General features: G+C 40.8%; 1 protein-coding gene across 2 annotated transcripts in view; it reads left to right on the forward strand.

The window, feature by feature from the left end:
- Positions 1–24,430, forward strand: part of PDE7B (phosphodiesterase 7B) — a 293,310-nt gene that overhangs the window by 79,467 nt on the left and 189,413 nt on the right. For both annotated transcript variants that reach the window (XM_008528280.2, XM_070559383.1), the window contains exon 2: positions 9,128–9,188. In XM_008528280.2, the coding sequence (XP_008526502.1) occupies positions 9,128–9,188 (61 nt within the window). The remainder of the gene's footprint in view (positions 1–9,127; positions 9,189–24,430) is intronic.

Consider the following 24,430-nt stretch of genomic DNA (forward strand, 5'->3'; position numbering starts at 1 on the left):
GCATTGTTGCTTCCTCTGCTTTACAAGGAGGATCAAGAAGATAAGTAATAATATGCCCAAGATCACACAGCTAGTGAGGCATAGATTTGGGATTGGAATCCAGATTTTCTAAGTTCTTTCCACTCTATGCCCCAAGCTGTTCTCTTTCGTACCGCTTGCTGCTTTCTCTAACATGGTCTGCCGGCTTCGCCTTTAACAACTCACTACATGTAAGTTAAACGTTTATGGCTTTAGCTGTTTGCTTTCACAGAAGCATCTATTCTCTCTGAAAGCTGGCTGTAGCTAGTTATCAACACTTGGGGCTCTGAGAAGATAAATAAAAGATGAAATTGTCTTGCAAAATTATGATGTAATTTTTGCTGTGTTTATCAAGATTGGTGGCACAGGTGCTTGTGTCTGATATAGGGAAATTCTCTATATCAGAGCCCAAACCAGAATTATTCCCAAAGGACCTTGGAGCAAGACGCCTACTCAATTCCTGTAACTGAGTGCATTAGAGAAATACCCCAGTTATATTTCACAGGCCGTCAGCCTGCAAGATACAGACTGCTAAAACTGTGGTCGCCCAGCAGCTATAGTCACTGTTTTGCACAATGAAAACTGTGGTTCTCAATGTGCATATCAGTGTGTACAGTGGAAGTCAAGGCTGACAGCAGTGCTTGGAGAAAGTCTGCATGAACTGGAAGGCACAACGTGACGTAGCACAACGACTCAGAACCCGCACGCCGTCTGACCCCAGGAACTCCCTGCGGGGTCCACTGGACCTTAGCAAGATGGCCTTACTAGTGCCCTCTACTGCCCAGGGCCGAAATGACAGAAGACACAGTTCTGCATTCTGGACATTTGTTTAATAACTTAAAAAAAAATTACTCTTGGGCCGAAACCAGGTTGTCCAAGTTTTGGTTCATAATAAGTAGTTTTTAAACATTTAAAAATAGGAGTGTGAAATAAAATGCCGAACGACCCTGGAGATGGCTGCCGCTGGCACCTCTCTAATAGAAAGCAGACGCACTGAGCTAACATTTTGTTCTCTGACTGAAGAAGAAAACAAAGCTGTTAAAAGCTGGTAGGCTCATTTTCCTACAGCAAGGGCGTTAATCTCTCTCCAGTCCCTCCTAATGTAGCTAATTAGAGCTTTATAAGGGATGCCCTTCCTGGAGGGTCGCCTTGGGTTACGTGGCCCACAGATTTGATGTGGACTGTTGGCAACAATGGGTTTGTTAAGAATTTCTGCTCAGCTCGAGGTGAGCGTCTTTTTTCCCCTTCTGCTGGTGTGTCTCCTATTTTGACTGGCTGTGGCTGGGCTGGACGATGAGGCCCTGATTCAAAGACAGCGCCAGGTTGTTGCTGGAGATCTGCACTGACAGATTGTTGAAAACTTATTAGTCTGACGTTTTAACAGCCTGCAATGGGATGGAAATCTGCTCTTTCACTGGAAAAACTTAGAAAGGAAAACATGAGGTGGAGCTGAATCAGCCCCAGTTCCAAATATGCCGCCCTCTGGCCCCGAGTGCCAAAGGCTGCCGCAGCGTTCAGAGTTAGGCCTGGCTATGCCACCCACACTGCAGGCAGGACTCCGGCCACTGGGAAGCAGAAGACCCTGAAGACGCACCCTTGGGGAGCCGGGGTGATGAGCTCAATACGAGGCGCTAATGGCTTCAGTAGGAGCCAAAGCCGGCCTCACATGAGGTTTCAATTGGGTGGTTAGAGACTGGTCGTTTGGCCCTGGCCAGTCTGTGAAATAGTCCAAGAAAAAGGAATAAAACACCTCCGGCTCGGTACCCATTCTGAAGTAGAGGTGGACAAAAAGGTTGCAGCCAGTGCTGTTGATGAGGGCTATCTGGTACCACGGTAGTGTAATTATTTGTTACGATGCTAAAAGAATTTGTTCAGCATCCTGGCTCTTTAAAAGCAAACCCAGCCTCTCTAGCCCAGCCCAGAAATGTTTTTTAATCCCTCTTAGCCCCTCCTTTCCTCCTTTCTCACCTGTGACTACCGTGTTGCTTAAGCCCTCTCCCCTGACCCAGCACAGCTTCCTCCCATCCCTGGCAGCTGCTTGAAGGAGCCTAACAGTGTTTCAGGGCTTTGCACAGGCCTCTGCCTGGAGGGGCCCTCTCTTTTGCCAGCCACCTCCCTCTCTTCCTCCAGACCCAGGCCTGTGGTCATCGCCTTTGGGGACCTTCCTTTGTTAACCCCAGGCAGCATGGGGTACCCCCCACTGAGGGTGCTCATAGCCTTCTGTGTTCTGACTATAGACTAGGCCAGCAACTTCCTGCAGTCAGGCCCCAGCCTAATCTCATTTGATTTTGTATCCACACTCACAGTACTCTGCCTGCACAGAGTGAGCACTCAACAGTGATTCTTTTTGGGTGTTCGTTCATTCAGTCACTCATCTGACAGATGTTAATGGAGCTCCAAGCTTCCAGACCCTCTAGACTTCGGGGAGATCAATCTCTCAACAGAAGCTGTCTCTTTATGACCTACAGATCTAAACCATCTTCTCTCCAGGAGGCCTGTCTTCTGGGGGTCTGCCTTTGATCAGTGCCATTCAGTTCTTTGTTGGGGGAAAATGTGAGATGGGAAGTGACTCAGATGTTTTGAAATGTCTCCTCCGTGCCAGGTTTCCCCTTCATCAGCCCACTACAGCTCCACATCATGTGGCTGCATCTAAGGGCAGCGCTTACTGGTGTTTATGTTTAAATCTCCATAAAAAATTTCTTCTCATGCTACCCCAGATAGTCTCGAATCTCAAGTACACCCCACAGAATTGCAGTGGAGAATTATTCACTCACTCAATTAACATTGGGAGTGCCCATCATGCATTAGTCATTGTGCTAGACACTTGGGGGTTCAGGAGTAATCAAATAAAACAGATGCATCAGCAAACAGGCATTCACCTTGTTTACTGAAAACCTCACTAGAGAACGCTGTACGGCAAACTTACAGAATCACACACTTAGAGATGGGGCGAGGACAAGGAGAGGGCAGGCTGTGCTGAGCCCTCACCCACCCGCATTGTCTCTGTTGCTCCTGGACAGATGAGACATGCTTCACGTTCCACCAGTGACCACGGTTAGCACATCTTTGACTTAGGAAACTCAGTTTTGATATTTTTTTCCCCCCAAAATAAGTCTAATCGTATGTCAGGGGCTCCTTTTGTTTTGCTTTGTTTAATGATCTATTAGGTATAGCCATGGAGATGTCAGGTGTTTCTGGATTTCTGCAGTAGCATCCAACATTCAGTCTATAGCTCCATGGGTATGGAAAGCCAGTTGTGCCAGTAGCTTTTGATCTCAGGATCACTGCCATGGTGGTGTGTGCTTGAAGTCAACAATTCCAGTGATGCCTCTTGCTTCTCCACCTTCCCAGTGGTGGCCCACCACCAGCTCCCCTCATAAGCCACTTCAGCATTTTTATCTGAGAGTTATTCTTAGAGGCCCAGTCCATAGCCTGCCCCCTCATGATTTTATAAGCACCTAAATACATGCATTAATTTCCTTTCTGCTTAAAAAAAAATAAGCTATAGGAATGGAAAGGAAATAAAGAACCACAGCTTATTAATTATTTGCTGATACCATTTAACGTTACCTACTTGCAGAAAACACTTGTTGTCTCAGTTGACACTGGGCAAACCTCCAGGCAACAAGGATTTCTGTTTTGAGTTTTATTTGCTAATGTTTTTTCCCATTCAAGGACATCAAGACACTTGTCCTAAAAAGATTAGCTGCTGGAGACCTGCTGAGAAACTAATACATTCAAGTGACAGCAAATATTTGGAAAAATAAAGAGAGTTGCAAAAGCTTATTTGAAGCAGGAAACCATCAACTGGTTTAAGAAAGCTGGAAGTGCTGCCAACCGAACAGTGTGTGAACTTTTCACTGTCTTTAATATTTCTTCCTTCTTTTGAGTAAAGCAGATACTATTATCTGAATATTATTGTCATTTCAGATATAATTTTCTCTTAGGAGAATCAAGTTTGCTGAATACTTTTGTGTGACTTTTAAAATTATACCTAAATATCAATTTTTTACAACTAATTTTATGATGAAAGTAATTTAAAAATACAGTTCACTTAAGGGAAATATATTTTATTGCACATTTTGCTGGAATGTATGATTTAGCTAATGGAAATTAAATATTTTTAATTAAAAATGCTAAGATAGATGTGGTATTTTATGACATCCATCTTGTTCTTCCTGATTAAAAACCAAATTTTAGATTGGATATTAAAAATTCTTAATAAATAAGGATTAGCAACGAACTTGTGAAATATTCAAGTTAAAAGTATTTCTTTTAAAATTAAAAGTATTTTTCATTTTTAGTCCTAAATAATAATATGAGAATTAAAGTAGAATTTTAATAAATGTTATATTTATTAATTCATATTTTTGTATTGCAATCTCATCTACAGTAATTTAAATCAGTACATTCTTGTTCATAATGAATTAAAAACTAAATTTGCAATGATACTATCATCAACTAGTTACCCAGAGGAACTCAAGTGTGGGTTGGATATTTTAACTGTTGTTCAAATTATTCTTTTTCCTTTTGTTATGTTAAGGAGATGCCATCACCAACCACCCTGAACCAGACCAGGCCTCCCCACGAGAGCTGTGCCTGTGACCTTTGCCTTATTTTTAATGCTGAGATCTCTCCAGGAGGAGCTTAGGCCTTGTTACCATCACCTGCAGTGTGTGTGGAAGCATGTTTTCCAACTGAGGCTGCGCAAGAGAATTCCCACCTCTCCCTTCTGAATATTCATTCCCCATCCCAAATAAATGTCCCTGCTTCCCTTTGTTTGAGGACACCATGACTCTGGAAATCATTCCGCATGGTCTCCTATTTGCCGCAAATACACTTTACTTTGTGAGACAACTGCTTCTGGTGGAGAGTCTGATTTAACTCCCCAGGAGGGAACCCACTTTGGTTCAGCACCAATACTATGGTGTAGATAATATTACCTTACTTACAAATGAGAGAGCAAGTTTGGCAAAACCAAATAAACTGCCCAGGATAGCATCGTAGGTCCATGGAGGCAGCAACAGGATCTGAAGTTGGGTTGGTCTAACGCAAGGCCTGTGCTCTAACAGGTGGCACCTCTCGCAGACAACCAGTGGCTAATGAACGAGAGAAGGGGATGTAAATAGACATAGTCTACTTGGCCAAGATAATGAGGCGGCCAACAGTCTTCAGAAATCAGTATATACTGGTCAAGCATCGGGTACACTATCAGCCTTCATCTCTGACTCATTGGAGGGGAGTATTCTATAGTGAGTGGTACTCTCTGAGCCTCAATTTTTACTCTCTTAAAAGACTATGATGAGAGGATATGAGATGGTAGACATACAGCACTTAGAACAATGTTCAGCACTTGGTACAGGCTAAATCAGTGTTAGCGAGTGTACAAGTCTTTATTAAGGGTCTGGTACATGTAAGGCACCAGTGTGACAACAACGAGGCATGTTAGGAACACTAGCAATGAAAGTGGCTTGATTCTTCCTGGTCTATGAGAGCAGCAGGCATCACACTCATGGGCTCCTGTGCAGCATAGCCTATGTGCAATGGGAGGGAAAGATGTGCCAGCAGGATCTCTCTGTTGCCAACCCGGCTCCAGCCTCTTGGGTGGGGATCTCAATAACTACGCCCTATTATTTGGGGGCAGTGCTGGCTGGGAGAGATGGACACAAACAATGCAAGTTGGTCTCAGTATTTCAGGCACAAAAAATAAAACAAAGATGGAGATCCCATGGAGAGATGGAATTTTGAGAATTAGGCAGAGCCTGGTGATCAGAACTGGATCCCAGTCAGGGTCACCCAGCAGCAGGGCATTGGGAGGGGGAATCCCAGCATCCAAGGCCAGGTAGAGCAGCAAGGGAGGAGGGCTGCAGCTCCGAAGAATCCAACGGGGCCCGAGACCTTCCCCCATGGCAGATCCTGCAGCTTTTTGAGACTCGGACCTCGTGACTTAGCCAATTAATCCCCTAAACTGGGTCATCACCCTGGGTTGCACAGCACGCAGGAGCCCGGCAGCAAAGGCCCTGTAAACACTGGCATCAATGAGAAAAAGCATGGAAAGGATCTGGTTTCTTTCAAGTCCTGAGAACAATCAGATTCCCTTCTGAGCCTTGCTTTAAAATCAGGTGCCTTTACAAAGCAGGGCAGTTAAAGAATTAGTTAGAGGTGCCTCAGCCGTTTCCCAGATGGCCAGGGAGATGAAAAGGAGGAGGACAACTGCCTCGTGGTCATTGGAAGGGTCACCATGCCCACCCTTGCTGCTCTGTCATTAGCCTGTGTGGTCAGTGAGCCCAGGCAGCCCAGGACTGCTAACGTACACAGGTTTCACAGGAGTTTCAGAAACTTCTCCTGGATTTGTTCTTGTCCAGGAAAGAGAGCAAGACCCCCACAGCTTCACCCCCACCCAGAGCCTTCTGTGTCTTGAGGGGTGTACATGAGGCTGCCCTTGGACTTGGGTAGCCCTGGAAGTTATGCAACCTCCACCCGCCATCGGCTGCAAAGCAGGAAAGCTCGCCCATCCCGGCACACACATGAGGCTGGACTCCAGAATCACCTCCCTGTAGAACCCAGAGTGTGGGTTGATTGAGCTTCCTAGCAATTTGTTTTGCCAAGAAGTTGAAAACACTTCAGAAACCTCTGATCTTTAATTTAAAAATAATTATTAACTCTTTCAGGTCATAAAAAATACCACTTTAAGAAGCAGGAAATGGATCCTAGCGATTGGAAAGGGTTTAACCTCAGCCAAAAGACAAGCAGAACAGGAACAGATAGTCAGGTCAGATTGCACGGGTCGTTAACTCTCCCATTTGCTCTCTGATCTGACTTTGTGGCATATGTCAGCATCCGACATTACTTACAAAGAAGTGAAGCGTGAAGAGATTAGATAGCAGGATAAATTCCTCCTGATATTAGGTCAGCAGAGCAGCCAAGAAAAGAGCGCACGATATAGACTGTCCCCCTCGGATTCAATGCCCTCTTACAACCCTCAGGCACACCTCATCTCCCGCCTCCGGTCCTTCTCTTGACTCATCAAAGCGGCTTGCTTCCTTTTCTTGCCCCTGAGCCAACTGTCCATCTCTTTGTGCACAATGCAGGTCCTCACAGAAAATGGGTTGATGTGGATGTAATGAGTCATCCTTTCCCCTCTGCCCCTCTTTGTACCAGAGGATTTCATCAGGAGGTGTGTGGAACGTGAATTCTCCCATCCAGGAATATTTTTTCCCCCAGAAATTACTTTGTCTTATAACATATTAAGCGCAGGTACGATAAAGACAGACAGGAGTAGAATTAACCACGTTGCAAACAGTGAAAGAGGAAAATGGGCAGGTGTAGCATGTGCTCAATCTTTTTGAGTATGAGAAATAAGTGGCGAAAACAAGGTATTGGGGAAGGCAGTCCAATCTGATGCTCAACGGCCTCTGTGAGCCCAGGGAGCCAGGTGCGGAGAAGCAGCATGCAGAGGGCCGTTTTCATATTCAGAGTGTCGATTACGGGGGCAGTTCTTTCTTATGAAATATTTCAAGCATAAAAAGCAGTTTAGAGAATAAGTTAAGGAACAAATCATTACAGAAAGAGTTGATAACCTCTGTACATCCTCCACCATTTCATTACTCTGTATATCTTCGCCCTACCCTGAATTTGATGTTCATTACTCATTGATGTTTTTATGCTTTTTCTGTGAATTAATGTATCCATAAACAACATATACTACCTTTAGCTATTTGCAACTTCATAGAGTGGAGATAGTTTTTTTGCTTAACGTTGTACTTTTATATGACTTAAATGTTATATATAATATGATTTGAAAATAGTATTTTATATGATTTGAACATTACACAATTTGAATATTATATATTTATATGCGCATATCATATACGTATAATATGTTTTTACAGTACATGTGGCACTAATTCATTCATTTTAACTGCCATGTAGTATTCTAATGTGTGAATAACATTACTTATCTGTTTCTTAGCTGGACGTTGAAGTCGTTGGGGAAAATGTCTCTAGTTACGGTCTGGAAGGTGACTTTCTATGTCGTAGGGCATGCACATTTCAACTTACTAAGGTTGAAATCTGCTAAGTAGCAAGTAGAAATCGAGTAAGACTTTGCCAATTTTTCTCCAAAATGGTTCTATCATTTTATACTGCAATCCACAGTGTGTGAGCATATTCACTTCTCTACATTCTTGATAGCACTTGTTATTGCCAGACTTCTAAGTTTTGCCACACCAATGAGTTCAAAATAGGCTTCACTTTATCTTTAATTTGCTGGTCCTGGTTATTAGCATGCTTGAGTATATTCTCTGTGTTTATTGACCATGCAGATTGCCTCTTCCATGAATAGCTTGTTTACGTCCTTTATCCATTTTTCTATTGGATTATTTGTTATTTTCTTATTGATTTGGAGTATTTCTTTACATATCCAGGTACTAACCATTTATCAATCATATACATAAATGTGATCTACTCTTAAATGACTGATTATATCTCTGGAGTTTGCCTTGCACACAAGTTTTAACAAGCAAGTTAAAACTGAGATATAGAGAAGAAAGTTGATACTTCCATGAGTCTGTGGGTTCAGCATTCTGAGTGGAGTCTGTGGGAAAGCATTCTGAGTACCACTTTTTCATCATTTCTTATTTGTTTTTTCCCCAAGTTCAGAGAGTTAAGTATAGGCCATGTACCTTTGTGCTTGGTAATGTCTGTGCTTGATTACAGAGTGGGTAATTTAGAGTTATTTGGGTGCTGTATAAGGACCAATTTTGAGAGTGATTAATCTCTGATTATTAGATCTAATAGATTGCATGTCTTTCACTGAAATAGAACCCATTAGAGGCTGGCTGTATCTCTGGCCGTGACTTGTCACGGGAGCGCCCAGAATCAGCTCTGGGCAGGTCCACGAGGCATGCAGGGCAATCTAGCCCAACTTGCTTCTCAAGTACATTACTGCCAGGCAAGTCTCTGCTCCCTGTCCCCAGACTCAGGAGCCAAGGGAAACTTGAGAGTAGAAAAATGACATCGTGATGTGAGGTTGCCTAGGTGTGCATATGTTGCCTTGGGAATCCTGATATGAAATCTTAAAATAACTACGGCTTTCTTTTTCTTTCAGAGGTGTGGCGAAATCTTGTTTGAAAACCCTGAACAGAATGTCAAATGTGTTTGCATGCTAGGTAAGCAAGCTTCTCATTTTAGATATATTAAGTGTTTTGATGTCATGTGGACTTACTGTGGTTCTGTTGCCTTGCTGTCTCTTGTTCCGTATTGCAGAGGCTTACAGGCTCTTTTATAGATTTATAAGCAGCTATAATGCATTTATATGTGGAACACTTGATGATAAAAGCAGGTTTTGATTTTAGATAACTGTCAATAAGTCAGGACCCGTGATTCTGAGTCTTTCAAAATTTTTCTGGGATCATCTGCATAGCATAGAATTGGGTGCTTTGTATTCAGGCAACTGTGATAAGAGTAAGAATCGCATTGTGACTCCTCAACTAGAGATGATAAGCTGGGTAAGTAAACTATTAAGAATTTACATCACAGCACCAAGCCCTTGCTTACAATGCCTGGGAGAAATAGACATTTGAACTCATCTGAAGGCAGCACAGCGACTACCAACACTGCATTTGTCATAAAATTGCAACATTGTAATGTCGCAAACTCTTTAATATATAGTATTGTGTCAAGAAATGAAGTTGAAGTTACTTTTCTCATGTTATAGGTTGGAAAACTAGTACAGAGAATATGTGATGCGCTTAACCTCAAAGTGAGAAATGGTCCAAATCTTGAAACGAAAGTTTCTAAACTGCAGAATTTTCAGTCTGGTGTTTAGCTCTTCTTTAAGCCACTAAACTATGATAGCCAATGAACTTTCAGTTAAATATAACGATAGAACAAAACAGTAGCGTGGATAAATAAAAATAATCCTTAAATTTGCCTTTCACTCTGTCCGTTTCAACCTGGAACCATACTCATCAGCAAAGAACAAAATGACTCGTTTTAGCCTCTTCCCATTTTCTCCGACTACCCCATATGTTGGCAGCCTGGGTGATTTGTGAGATGACTCAGAAGCAGACAGCAAGATACGCAGAGGCAGGGGAAGGCGTTGGTAATTTATAATTCAGAACAATAGGATAACAAATAATCAAAGGCTGCTCGTAACTTAAAAACACAGCAAAAAACAAAAAAAATACCCAGACAAAAACAGACCATATTTTCCTAGCCTTCTGATCTTTCTTATTTTCTTGTACTAGGGTTTTAAACCTCTCTGTTACAGTGATTACATATTTTTATTTTAGTTAAGATGGCAGCTGTGTAGTAACGTATCCATTGGAAAATGAGTATTTAACTTGGAAGCACATGAACAATGAACATAGCATAGCATCTGTACACCTATTTCAAATATTCAGTATTCCTTTCCCTTAACCGTGAAAATGCCTCAAAAATGCTAATAGTTCAGAGTACAAGCTAGATACGAAGATGGATAGAGAAGGAAGCAGAAAAAAATTCCTTTATTCAGCCCTATGTCCCAACCTTGCACTTGAGGAAAACCCTCCCCACCGTGTCAGAGCTATTAGTCAATTAATTCGTCTAATTCACAATAACAAGATGAAGTTGGTGCTTATTATTATCCTCATTATACAGATAAGAAAATTGAGGCAAATATTCAGATACTGTGGGTAACTTAACACAGCTAAAGTATTATTTGATTATAGCTTCAACCTGATCTGGTAACTTGAGTCAATTTTTAACTCACGCTGACTTTAAGCACATGAGCACGTCATCCAGTTTGACTGAATTTTCCCTTGTCCTGGCTCTCATGTGCATTGCTTGATTACTTGTAGCTAGGACAAGGACAGCAATAGTCTATCTACTGCCTGTGGACTTGACTTCACTTAAAGCAAGATCAATCATCTTTCCATCTCTTCTAGATCACATGGTATGGTTTGTATAGCCACCAGAAGACATTCCTGGCCGCCAAATGTTGTGCCCCCAATGAATCTGCCAGATTGTGCCAAATTATAAAATTAGAAATATGTCTATATAAATCAGTTTTTATATTACTACTACTGTCATATAATTACAATTAATTGAGCACTTACATATGTGACAGGTGAAGTCCATCCTGAACACCTTACATAATTAGATCACTTATTCTAAGTAAATCAAGACATGGCTTCTCTTTCAAAATATAGACACCTTGGCAATGGCAGTATATTACTAGGCTTGCAGATTTCATTAGTTTATAAGATTTCTATTTTCTTAGTAATATAGAAATAAATAATACAAGGGAACCATGAGAAGACATTTGTATTAGTTTGAGGAAATAGAAAAAGTAAAGATGCAATGTGAAGAGCAATTGTACATTTTACCTTTAAAATACGGGTTAAATGTTTATTAAATGTCAAGGATAATACTCTATCTAGTAAGTCTGAGTTCCTTATATAGTGAAAATTGTCTGTGCCTTCAAGGAGCTTACATCTAAGAAGGCTTTGACTTTTTCCTATTTATCCTTTTAAGACAATTGCTACAAAATTTAATTGAAATGTTTACAAAGTCTTTTGAAATCTTGGATGAAAGGGAATACCAAAATAAAATAATTATGCATATCAGTACACACAGAGCGACCTGCCCTTAGCATGTATCCGCCCCAACGCTAAGGCTGCCATTTCACAGCAATATTGTACAAGATGACATGAAGCAAAGGTGAATGGCTTATTCCCTTAAAACAAGAGAAAATCAAGTTACGAACATGGAACTCACTAAAACTGAGACCACGTCTTGTATTTCATCAAGAAAGGGCATCTATATTAACACAACGACAACAGCAAAGCCCGCCTCACCGTAGTCTGAGGTATTCATTAGGTAGTTTCTTCCTTTGAGAAAAACCTGTGATGGGACCTTATGTCTTCTTGGGCATTTCTTGAGGGAACTTTTATCTCCAGCAGTAAAGGATAAGGAGACCCCCGTATCAGGGACTAATAAGTTTTCTAAATGTTGCCAATCATAAATGTAGCTTGTATTTTTGGAGGTAATTTTATAACGTTCAATAAATCAAAATTTCTAAACAAGAAAACCCAATATACAAAGTCTGCATTTCCGAAACTCCCCCCCGATTTTTCTGCCACCCCAATATTAAGATCTCAAATGGAGGCCAACCAGAGACATCCATAGGTTTAAACTGTCAAGCTCTTGCGTCGTGGTCTGGGTGTCACTCCCAGGTCTGGGGTGCCTGCCTGGACCCCAGCTGTGCTCTGGTTTCAGCACAATCGAGATGGAATCAGGAAGAAGGTTACTAGCTAGGGACGTCGTCTGCAGCTTTCTCCTCTCCCGCGGGTGTGCCCCCAGATCGTTGTGAAAAATACAATTTTTGCGCTTTTTGTCTACCTCACGACTTCCGTGAATAAGCCTTCCTCACCACAGCCATGCTTCTGGCGCATTACATTAAATGAGACAGAAGTGTAAAATTCACCTTGAGTTACTCTGAGGCACCGAATTCAACGCAGTTTTAAGTGGGAGCAGATTACTGTCATGTATGCATCTTACGGGGAATCATTTCTGGGTTCAGGGAAATAGTTCATATTGGATATGAGGGTAAATAAGGCTGAAGTGCAGAGCTGGCTGCAGTGAGTATTAACTATTTATTCCTTAAAATTCCCTCAGAGAGGACAAATGTGGACAGCCAGGTTAAGCACCAAATTGTAATAAATGTTGCTTTCTTCTTTCCTTCACCGTTAGGATAAATGTTCAAAATTCCCAGCTCTTCACCTCCCTCCATTTTAAAATTTGGCCATAAGATTTCTCTCAAGCTCAAACTGACCCCGTAAGTTTACATAGCTGCAGGTGCCTCTCGACTCACAATGGGCTTATGTCCCGAAAAACCTGTCGTAAGTTGAAAGTACTATAAATTGAAAATGCATTTAATACACCTAAACTCCCAAACATCCCAGCTTAGCCTGGCCAATCTTCAATGTTCTCAGACACTTACATGAGCCTACAATTGGGCAAAGTCATCTGACACAAGCCTATTTTATAATAAAATGTTGACTAGCTCATGTAATTGATCAGACCCTGTACTGAAAGTGAAAACAGAATGCTTGGATGGGTACAGAATGCTGTCGGTGTGTCAGTTGTTTACCGTCTTGATCGTCTGGCTGACTGGGAGCTGGGGCTCCCTGCTGCTGCCCAGGGCCACGAGAGAACATCGTACACCATAACACTAGTCTGGGAAAAGATCGAAATTCAAAGTACACTTTCTAGTGAAAGCGTATGGCTTTCGCACCAGTGTAAAGTTGAACAATCACAAGCTGAACCATCATAAGTCGAGGACTGTCTGTCTATCAAGGGGTATGCGACTGTACAGCAAGACTTTTATGTAAATTAGGTGTGACGAACTGATACCAAAAGATAAAGGAAGCTGAAGAGGAATTACCGATCCTTGCACAATTGGTGTGTAAAGTATGGCGAGCTACTCAAAGGATTTTACTTTCCAATTATAACGAAACTGTTGAGTACAAAGAGCCAAGAGTATTTAAAGAAACTACATAAAATGATCAACGTTGATTCACTTCTTAGTTCATGCGCTGACCTTACTCACTGAAATGATAAATCCTGGGAAAAGAAACTTTCAAAAAGCATTCCCAACCAAACTTGACACCTCTTACAACTCCATCTTTCCTCTTATTCTTAAAGTGAGGTTCTTTTAAACAATAAGCCTTAATTTATGATATTTTGTTGTCTCAATTTCTCCATCCTCTTTATCAAGGTTTATTTTGTTCCAATTGAAATTTCCAGTGGCCCTGCTTTTGTTTCCCATGTGACCTTTAGTGCTGATTGAGGTCATACCATTTGAATGTAACGTATGAACTTTCTTACCTGCCATGACTTCGAAGGGGGTGTTCATATTGTCAGATTTCTGGCTGAAGTTTATTATAAATCGTTTAAAGGGATTGCCAGTTTCCAAAGCGATAGAATACCGTAAGATCAATATTTTATTAACATTCAACATGAGCATAAAGAAACTTGCTTTCTACTCCTACCTCTGAAAAGTTAACTGTGTCTTTTAAGCTTCAATTTATAGTTTTTCTGCAAAATAGAAACAAAAACATCCATCCTTCCTACTCCAGGGTTGTTACGGTGATGGAATGAGATGTTCTGTGAGAAGACGTTGCTGGCTATGATACCCTAAATATAGCTTATGCATCAATAATAATAATAAATAATTGAAAATAACAAATTGATGATAAATAACAATAAACAGACTAATAAATAATAAATTTTTATTGATGATATTAATAGTGTTTAGAAAAGCAACTGAAAAGCCAAAACATTATACAAATGTAAGGGCCATTTTTTAAAACATTAAATACATTCCTCCAAATTCTGCAGTGCCTCAAAGGCGTTCATCCAGTATTTACTCAACAGATATGCACTGAGCACCCACTATCTGCAAGGTACTGTGCTAGACCCCAGGATGCAAAGACCCGTGCCCTCAGAGAGTTTACATCCAGGAACAGATTCGAGCTTTGAACCCCAAAATCTGGAACGCCAGCTTGAGAGAGAAACGATACAAAAGAAATAAAGATAAACTGTGTTGGGACTTGAAAAGATGGAGCAAGTACATCCGGCTGGGATCTGAAGACGCGTGGCTTCAGATAGGCACAGGCCGAGACAGCGGAGCATGCTGGGCGGATACAGGACGCCATTTGAAACCAGACACGAGAGTGCTGGAGCGCGGTAGGTGGCAGTGAGAGCTCTGGGCCCAAGGGTGATGAAAGGATGAACTGGAGAGGAAATTGAGGCCTTATTGTAGGCAGTTGGACTGTTATCATGGGCTCTAAAAAGAACGGAAGTATCAGATGAAAGAGAGTTCTGGTCTCTTTCATTTAGTTAGAGAGTATTTCTGTACTTCCACAGTATTCTAGAATGCTTTATAAACTAGTTCCTACTGGAGTGTATTACGTCCAGCCGTTCCCCAATACTTACGAAATTAAACAATTTTAACTCAATGTACATTCAACCTCATGACCTGAAGCCTAGGTTGGATTTTTTTTAAATGCATGTTAATTTTATCTTTGCCCCTTAATATTAAATATTTTATTTAAGAAATAAAACAGTATTGTCATCTTTTATACTAGAGGAAATTGATAATTTTTTACTTTCTGGAACTTTGTTATCTAATAAAATTGGGTTTTTTTATATTAATATTTTGCTCATCACTGGCATTGGCCTGTGATTTTTGTATGTGAACAATTTCCAGGTCTATAAACTTTTTCTTAAAAATTAACACACAGTCTGCTTTAAGGCAAAATATTATCTGGTATCCCAGTGGTTCACTGCCGTGTGGTAGGAAAAGCAGAGCTTTTAAAGACTGGTACCAGCTCCAAACACTGTGGCCACAGGCAAGTCACTTAAGGGTTGTAAACCTCAGTTTACCCCTCCCTAAAATGGAATAATAAAGAATAACAGTAACATTATTATCTACCTTATTAGGTTTCTTGAGGATCACATAGCATCGTAAATATTAAAACATTCCATAAATGTTTATAAATGAGAAATATAAGTATTACTTTTATTAATGATAATAACTAATTTGTTCTAAGTCTTTGGATTTCATTTTACATCAGTAGTATTTTTATCTGCAAACTGACAGCTTTGGTATAATTCAAATATTCAATTATCTCCATTTGGTTCAAGTGAATACATATTTTCAAGTGCATGTTTGCAATCTGGAAATAAGCATACGATCTTGTGGGTTATTAAAGAAAGATTATTGTAAGGACTATTTCATGTGCACTTGACTTTAAAAGCGAAGGCTTATGTTTAAAGACAAAAGTTTTCAAGTTGCTCAACTTTGATTTATCAAGATGAAAATGCTTTAGTAATCTTAATTTACACTTACAAAGCACTCCATTCATATCACATGGATACATCGATTCACTCTTCCTATATGCATGTTCGTGGATGGTATCTTCTAACTCTCAAAAGAGAGTAAATTGAAACCTGGGTATTCCCAGGAAAGGGCAGTGGTGGCATCGTCCCCATCACTCACCCAGGGCCCTACCTTGCTTTACTTTTCACTGGACTTGTCACCAAATGATATATTTTATATTTATTTGTTTATTCATCGCTGTGTTCCAGCCTCACCCCACCACACACCCGTAGACACGGAATGTAAATATCATGACAGCAAGGGTTTAGTTTTATTCACTGCTGAGCGCCCAGCATCTGGAGCAGTGTCTAGCTACCTAGCCCCTAACAAGAACTCAATATTTGCTGAATGGACAGATGCTGATGTATCTGTGAGAACAGCATAGTCATCTGCAGGACGTGGCCCAGATGTTTCAAAGACTGGTTTGTATAGCATGTAAAACCATCTGCTAAGTCAGCCAAGGGATGGGTCAGCTCCTGCAGGAACTAACTGGCAGCTTCCCAAGCATATTACTCTAGGTTTCAGGATGAGAAATACCTAGTTCTCTACAAATAGGCAATTAGAATCTATCCTAACAATCAGGTGATTAACAAATATTTCTCGAGCTCTCCATATACCCAACCCTCTGTTAGGGGTACTCTGAAAGTTGATATAATAATGAGCAAAGTACAGTCCCTACTGCCACAGACTTTATTCTCCTGCAGATGGAACATCGTGTTGAGAAAAAGGGGGAGCCCCATTATTTTGTCTTCTCTATGTTTATAGGAATACACAGAAAATTACTTCAGCCTGAGCTTTATGATTTAAAAGACTTTCTACATTATCCTACTGCCTTTTAAAATGTTTTATTTGGAAGTCAGTATTGTCTTGCAGGAGGAAAATAGGTTTCCTGGTTTCACGGTTGCTGTCTGTGGAATGTTGCAACATTTCCACAAAAACAAAACATCACACGTTTGAATGCAGCTGGGAACCAGGGCTCAGATAAGAGCCAGCTGCAGGATAACAACGCAAGCACAGGCCAACCGTCAGGACTGAAGCTGTCAAACCAAAAGTGATAGAAGCATTAGTCTTGCAGTAGCTTCATTTTCTGTCTGAAGGCAGAGAAAATCAGATCTGTCATCCTTCACACAAAGCTACACTTCAGAAAATTTGTTCAGTCAACAAACACTTATCTGTACATATTGTGTGCCAGGGTAGGGATGCAAAGACATCGAAGTTCTGGTTTCTGCCTTCAAGAAGCTCCCAATCTAGTGGGACACGGACAAGTGCACAGACAATGACAATATAGCGTGTAAACCATAATAAGGACAGGCCAGGGTCCATGGGGAGGCGCAGGGTGGTGTGGGATAAGAAGAGGCCTGTGCGAGTGCAGGTAAGGAGCAGAGGGCCAAAGAGAAGCAGCAGACAGCCCTGGGAGGCTGGAGGGGCGGCCCACTGGGAAGGCCATTGGCATTTCGAGGCAGGAGGAGCAGCAGGTGCAGGAAGCTCAGTGTGACCGATTAGAGAAACTGTAAGGCATTTTGCCTGGAGAAAGAACAAGAGGAATGAGATGGTAAGATAATGAGCGTGGAGAGGAAGGTGAGGCAGCTTCTAAAGGGCCTTATAACGGGGCAAAGAACCATTGCAGGATGCCTAAGCAGAGGGGCTACAAGGCGAGACGCACAGTTTAGGTGGATTTCCTGGTCAAGGTAGAGAACGCACTGGAGGTGAACAAAACCGGAGAAAGAGAAACCAGTTTAGGACACCCCTGCAATTACCAGGAGAGACCTGATGAGTCCCGTCTGAACCGAGACAAGGCCAGGGAGGACACAGGCGCAAGATTCAGGAGACTTTGAGAGAGGGTGATAGAACGTTATGATGGATTGAGTGCAGGAAACGCAGTTAAATAGAGAATAGAGAAAGATGCTGTCCCCTGTCCTCCCCTCTCCTCCCATGGGGAGGATAAGAAAATAAGACTTGCAAGTGGGGAAAATGAGAAGTTAAATTTTGAACACAGTAAATTTGAGATTACCAAGAGACTCTCAGATACAGTAGGAAGTCTGGAGCTCAGAAGAGTGACCTGCAAGTAGGTGACGGTGACAACATGTCAGTGATGACATCGCCCAGGCAAAAGGGAGGAGGGAGATGGAGGTGCACCTTAGAACGCTTGGAAGCATCATACTGAAGGGTCGGGCAGGTTCCAGAGGAGTCTAAAGAAGCCTAAAAGTGGGAGATTGAGAATGAGTGGGCAAAGAGACCAAAGGAGAACAAGAGAGGACGGCATCATCTTAGCCAGCAGGAGAGAGTTTCAGAAGGAAGGTGGCGATGGAAAGGCAAAATACCATTGAGGGCAAATGAGATCAAGCCTAGAAGGCATTCACTGGTCTTAACAACCTGAAGGCACCGTCAGCGAGAGAATCACCAGAGGACTGCCCGAGGCAGGAGGGTGGCATGGGGGCCGAACAGCAGAGAACCAGGAAGGCGCTGCTCTATCAGGAAATCCTTGCATAGTATGATGGTGCCTGGAAGGAGTTCTTCAGACAGGAAAGATGTGAGAATGTTTTGGCGCAGAGAGGAAGGAGCAAGTGGAGGAAGTGGTGGAATATTTCTGAAGAGAAAGGGGGTAATTGTGAGCCTCCAGCCCCTCCCCTGGCGACTGAGAGAAGGTGGTGCCAGTGGACAAGGAGGAAGAAGGATGGAGAACACATCCGCCAGGGTGGAGATGGGAGGAAATTGACAGGATTTCCGTCTGGTTGCTTCCCTTCCTTTTAAGAAGAAAGCGTGCTATTCTCAAGACGAAGGAGAGGAGTAGTGGAGGCAATCACAAAGAGGTAGATAAAGCTGTGAAATTAATGTAGGAAGCAAGAAAGAAGTGACTCGAGAGAGCTAAACAACTTAGTGGGAAGCAGTTCTGTGGTTGGAATCTATGAGCTAAAATGTCAGTGTCTATTCGTTAGTAAGAAAAAATACGTAAAACACAAACTGTGTTCCAAACACACATCTCAGAGAAGAGGGTGCTCCCTGTCCACAAACATCCTCCCCTCGCGTTTTCTCTTTAGCTGCCTCCTCCTCCAGGGCCCAGCCGAGGAAACCTGCAGGGGGCTGCCTTCTTTGACCCTAATTCGCAAGCCCCTCTCACACTGTGAATATTGAATTATTTCTCCATTTCCCCATCTAGCCTGCATAGTCCAAGGGAGTACTTCTCCATCTTATTTGTCTGTGTATCCCTAGCACCCAGCATTGGCCTCAAACTCCAAAGAAGCACAAAACATAATTCCTAATGAATGTATAAGAAAAGTGTATGGTTATGTGTTGTCCCCTAACCTTCTCCTCTGACCTCATGGTGCCTCAAGGAGGCTCTTTTCTGACCTCTCTTGGCCTAAAGGGGATGCCTCCACTTCCTCCTCCCAACAGTCAGGGAGACCAAAGGTGCTAAGTCATTTGAGCTCTGGGAGCACCAGCGTCTCCTGAGTTGAGCCCATGCCTGGCCTGTCCCATCAGACCTGCCTCTTCCTCCTCAGCCACGGCTCCTCTGCCTCCTTTTCCCCTCTTACGAATTTTGTTCAAAGGCTCTTTGCTCTCAGGATGAGTCCACCCAGGAATCATCGTGTACATCAAACATTACAAAAAAATTCCAGAGACAATGTCATTTCTTTTTTGCCCAAAAACAATGTTGGGCGTTTTATTGGAAGGAACACAGATTATAATTGTATTTCATTGTAAATTTATTTCTTTTTAACAGACAAATTGTTCGTGTAGGCTAGCTATTCATGATGGCTTCAGAAGTCCCAAACTGTCAATCTCAAGCCACCTGCCTGGCCAGCCATAAGTATATAATGTTTTTTAATATGTATAGATTATAAACATTCAAAAACTGTAGAAATTGTCAAAGAATGAGACAAAGTTATGTATATTATAAAAGATACAGAAAAAATAATTTTAAAATATTGAAAAAATAAATATTTGTTCCTATTCTATCAATTGTTCTCTTTGACCTATAGCATTTCTTTGTCATGTCTAAACGCCAAAAGCTACTTTATTAACTTGCCAAGAGATCATTTCCAAAGAAACAGCTAACTGGTGGTAAAGAAAGCTTAGTTTCCATAAGCCTAAAACTTTCACATCTGACTGATTAATGCATATTTTCAACTTATGTGAAGCTACCCTGGACACTATCAAAATTACTGATCTTTAAGGCAAATCTAAAAGTAGGTTATACGTAACAATAGACAAATGCAAAGAATTTGCTTTTGCCTACTTTAAGGTAGTCAACCACATATGAGTTTGGTACATTTGATTTGCAGTCAATATTTTAAAAATTGTACAATTTGTAGTTTACTGAGATAACCAACATTATAAGATTTTATCTTTATCTGAATTCTGGATTCTGAGGGCTCTTGTTCTATGTGGCACAGTAGAAAATTGAAGGTTTCATTTTCATTTCAAACGGGTCCTCATGTTCCTAAATATAAGAGAATAATCCCAGAAGTGTTAATAGGAAGTAGAATTGCATAGGGTTGGTGAACACAGTGTCTTCACTGTTCAGTAATAACCATTTACTAAAAATCTGAGAATTTTTGCAGTACGTATAGTAAGTCCATGAAAGAGACACCATGCCAAGCTGCTTTCTAAAATGTATATTACAACATCAAGCATGCGTTTTAATATTTCATCCTCTTTTAGAAAATCAAATATTTGGAAAAATTAATTGAACATTTTGGAAGGACATATTGAATTGAAAAATACATTGTCTGCATTTCTCAGGAAAAGTGTATCTCATTCCTGAATTACTACATTTTTATAGAATGGGTTTGTTAGTAATTAATTCCACTAGGCAGTCTGTGCAAAAGTTATCTTATTCTGTCTGCTATTTCACCTTTTGTATCAGAGAAAGTCTTCTTTCATGGATCATGTTTGTTTTTTTGTTTGCTTAATTATTTTATTGAGGTCTTATTGGCTTATAACATTGTGTAATTTCAGGTGTACATTGTTATATATCAATTTCTTAACAGACTGCATCATGTTCACCACCAATAGTCTAGTTTTCATCCGTCACCGTACCTTTGTGCCCGTTTACCCCCTTGCCCTCCCTCTGCCCCATTCCTCTCTGGTGCCCTCTAATCTGTTCTCCTTATCCATGTATTTGTTTATCTTCCATGTACGAGTGAAATCATATGGTGTTTGTCCATCTGTGTCTGGCTTATTTCACTTAGCATAATACCCTCAAGGTCCATCCATGTTGTCACAAATGGCATGATTTTGTCTGTTTTATGGCTGAGTAGTATTCCATTCTATATATATACCACACATTCTTTATCCATTCATCCATTGATTGGCACTTGGGTTGCTTTCACATCTTAGCTATTGTGAGTAATGCTGCAGTGAACATAGGGATGCATAAATCTCTTTGAATTGTTGATTTTAAGTTCTTTGGATAAATACCCAGCAGTGGGATAGCTGGATCATATGGTGTACAGATGGTCAACAGGCACATGAAAAGATGCTCAACTTCACTAATTTATTAGGGAAATGCAAATCAAAACTACAATGAGATTTCACTCTATGCTTGTCAGAATAGCTATAATTAACAAGACAAGGAATATCAAATATTAGAGAGGACGTGGAGAAAAGGGAGCCCTCCTATACTGCTAGTGGGAGTGCAAACTGGTGCAGCCACTGTGGAAAGCAGTATGGAGATTTTTCAAAAGATTAAAAGTGAGGGCCAGCACTGGTGGCCTAGTGGTTAAGTTGAGCACACTCTGCTTCGGTGGCCCGGGTTCAATTCTTGCGTGCAAACACATACCACTCGTCTGCTAGTGGCCATGCTGTGATGGCAACTCTCCTACCAAAAAAGGGAGATTGGCAGTGGATGTTAACTCAGGGGGAACATTCCTTACCAAAAAAAAAAAAACATTTAAATGGATCATGTTTACAAGGTGGTTCACTAGTGAAATGTCGAGAGGACTCTGGGTAACAGTATGTGAATTACTGTGATCACGTTTTGGGTAACTTAGTGGACATATGGAACTGGTCATCACAGAGTCTTAAGCTAATCTCTCAATATTTGAAGGGGCTTAGTTCTTTCAAACCTTGCTTTCATGCGACTTTAAGGTTGAAAGCAGCTTTGAGAGTCAAGTAACTCCTCAGAGCCTAAACCACCTGCCTGGACCCCACAAGTTCAGGGTCAGAGTTCAGACATGTGCACACACAGAGTTGTGTAAACTTTTAGGACATTACAATAAATAAAAATATTTTCCCCTGTTGAAAATAGAGAAGTATCTGATTAAAAAAACAATAAACAATGTAACAGAGCATGTCTATTTTCTTTACTTTCCTGTAGGGAAAGCTTATTAGAAGATTGGTATCAAATGTTAGCGTCTTTAAAAGAATGAGTTTCAATTAGTGTATTTAACATTAGTAAATACACACTAATATATGTAACTGCTCCCAAGCTTATATTTATCAATAGCCTGATATCCCTCAACCACTGAAATTGTAGCTTGCATATTTATTGGCACTGCTAATTCTGCTAAGTCTATTGAGCTATTCGTTTGTTTAAATAGAAATTTTCTTACTTTTTATTGAAATAGAGCTTAAATTCTGATAAATATCCAATTTTTAAGTGTATAACGCAGTGAATTCTTACAAAGTTAACATATCCATACAAAACCACTCAGATGAGTGTAGACAGTTTCCCTTATACCTCCTCTGAGATATTACCCTCCGAAGATTCCGGTGACTCACTGACTTCTAACACCACCCCTTAATTTTGAAATTCATGTAAATGGAATCAAAGAGCATATTCTTTTTGCTGTCTACCTTCTTTAACTCAACATTGTCTATGAGATTCATCCATGCTGTTGCACATAGCTATAGTTCATTCTTTTTTAATTTCTTTTGCTGTAGAGCAAAGATCAGCAAATTACAACTCATGACTAAATCTGGCCTGTCACCTGTTTTTGTAAATAAAGATTTATTAGAACATAGCCAAGCCCATTCAGTTAGATATTGTCTATGACTCTTTTCACACTACGTTGGCAGAGCTGAGCAGCTGCAGTACAGGCCATATGATCCCCAAAGCCTAACTCATTACAGAACAAGATTGCTAACCACTGCTATAGCATATTCCAGTGTGTGAGCATGTGTGTCAGGGGCAATTTATTTATGTACTAACTCTAGTGATAATGAACACTTAGTTTTGAACTATTACAAATAATCTCTAGTTTGGGACTGTTACAAACAATACTGCTATAAACATTCTTTTTTTTTTTTAAGATTTTATTTTTCCTTTTTCTCCCCAAAGGCCCCCAGTCCACAGTTGTGTATTTTTAGTTGTGGATTCTTCTAGTTGTGGCATGTGGGACACCGCCTCAGCATGGCCTGACGAGCGGCACCTTGTCCGCGCCCAGGATTCCAACTGGCCAAACTCTGGGCCGCCGAAGCAGAATGGGTAAACTAAACCACTCGGCCACGGGGCTAGCCCCTATAAACGTTCTTATATGTCTTTTTGTGCACAGAATTACGTATTTTCTTTTAAGTATTTACCTAGAACTACAACTGCTCTGTCACAGGGTACATATGTTCAGCTTTAACTGATTCTGCCCCGAATAGTTTTCTAAAGTGGCTGTACTAATTTACCCTCCCACCAACTGTGCATGAAAATCCCATAAATAATTTAACATTCGATAATTCTCTTTGAGTAAAAGTTAGAATTCAAAATTCATCAACCGACTCAGTAAGACAACATTAGCCTCTAATGAAGATCACGATTATTGTCTATGGAAACAAGTCCCCAGGTTGATGACGGTAGTAAGAAAACAGGTGTATTTTATTTGTTGATTATCAATGAACATTAAAGAATTACAGTTTGTTGCATAAACCAGACTAATAGTTATTCTTTGTTGATCACTTGCAAATAAATGTCCCACAAATGATCCTAGAAAGTGCTTCCTACTCACAGTGGAACCATAAACAAAACCTGGGTTCATAAATAAAAACTCTTCTGTGTGGAGATAATTTCCATTTTTTTTTACTACAAAATATACAATGAACTATTTTTTTATGGATCCAAAGTTATAATATGAAAAATATAGTTAAAGCATCTAATTGTGAAAAATCAATAGTGTAGTCCTTTAGTATAAAATCACACAGCGTAGTGAGTCCAAACTTACCCTCACCTGTTGTTTTCCTGGGTTTCTCTGCACTTGCACTAGGAGTGAAGCAGCAAACTATTTTCACTTTGCCCTTTCACCAGTCTCTCTCAGTGTTGGGGACGCCCAGGTGGAGCTGGAAAGGTCACCTTTAGCCAATATCAGAATGGAGCCAAATGAGAGGATTATAACTTCTCAATATTCAAGGTGTTTTGGCTCCCTGGGTAGTGGGATCATGCATGATTTTTGTTTCCTTCTTTTGTCTCTCTGTATTTTCCATGTATTCAACAAAGAGTAATTGTTAGTTTTATAGTAAGAGAAATTTTAGGTTGTTTTTCTGACTTCTAAGGGTACA

The sequence above is a fragment of the Equus przewalskii genome, chromosome 9 (genome assembly GCF_037783145.1).
Source record: "Equus przewalskii isolate Varuska chromosome 9, EquPr2, whole genome shotgun sequence".
Classification (NCBI taxonomy): domain Eukaryota; kingdom Metazoa; phylum Chordata; class Mammalia; order Perissodactyla; family Equidae; genus Equus; species Equus przewalskii.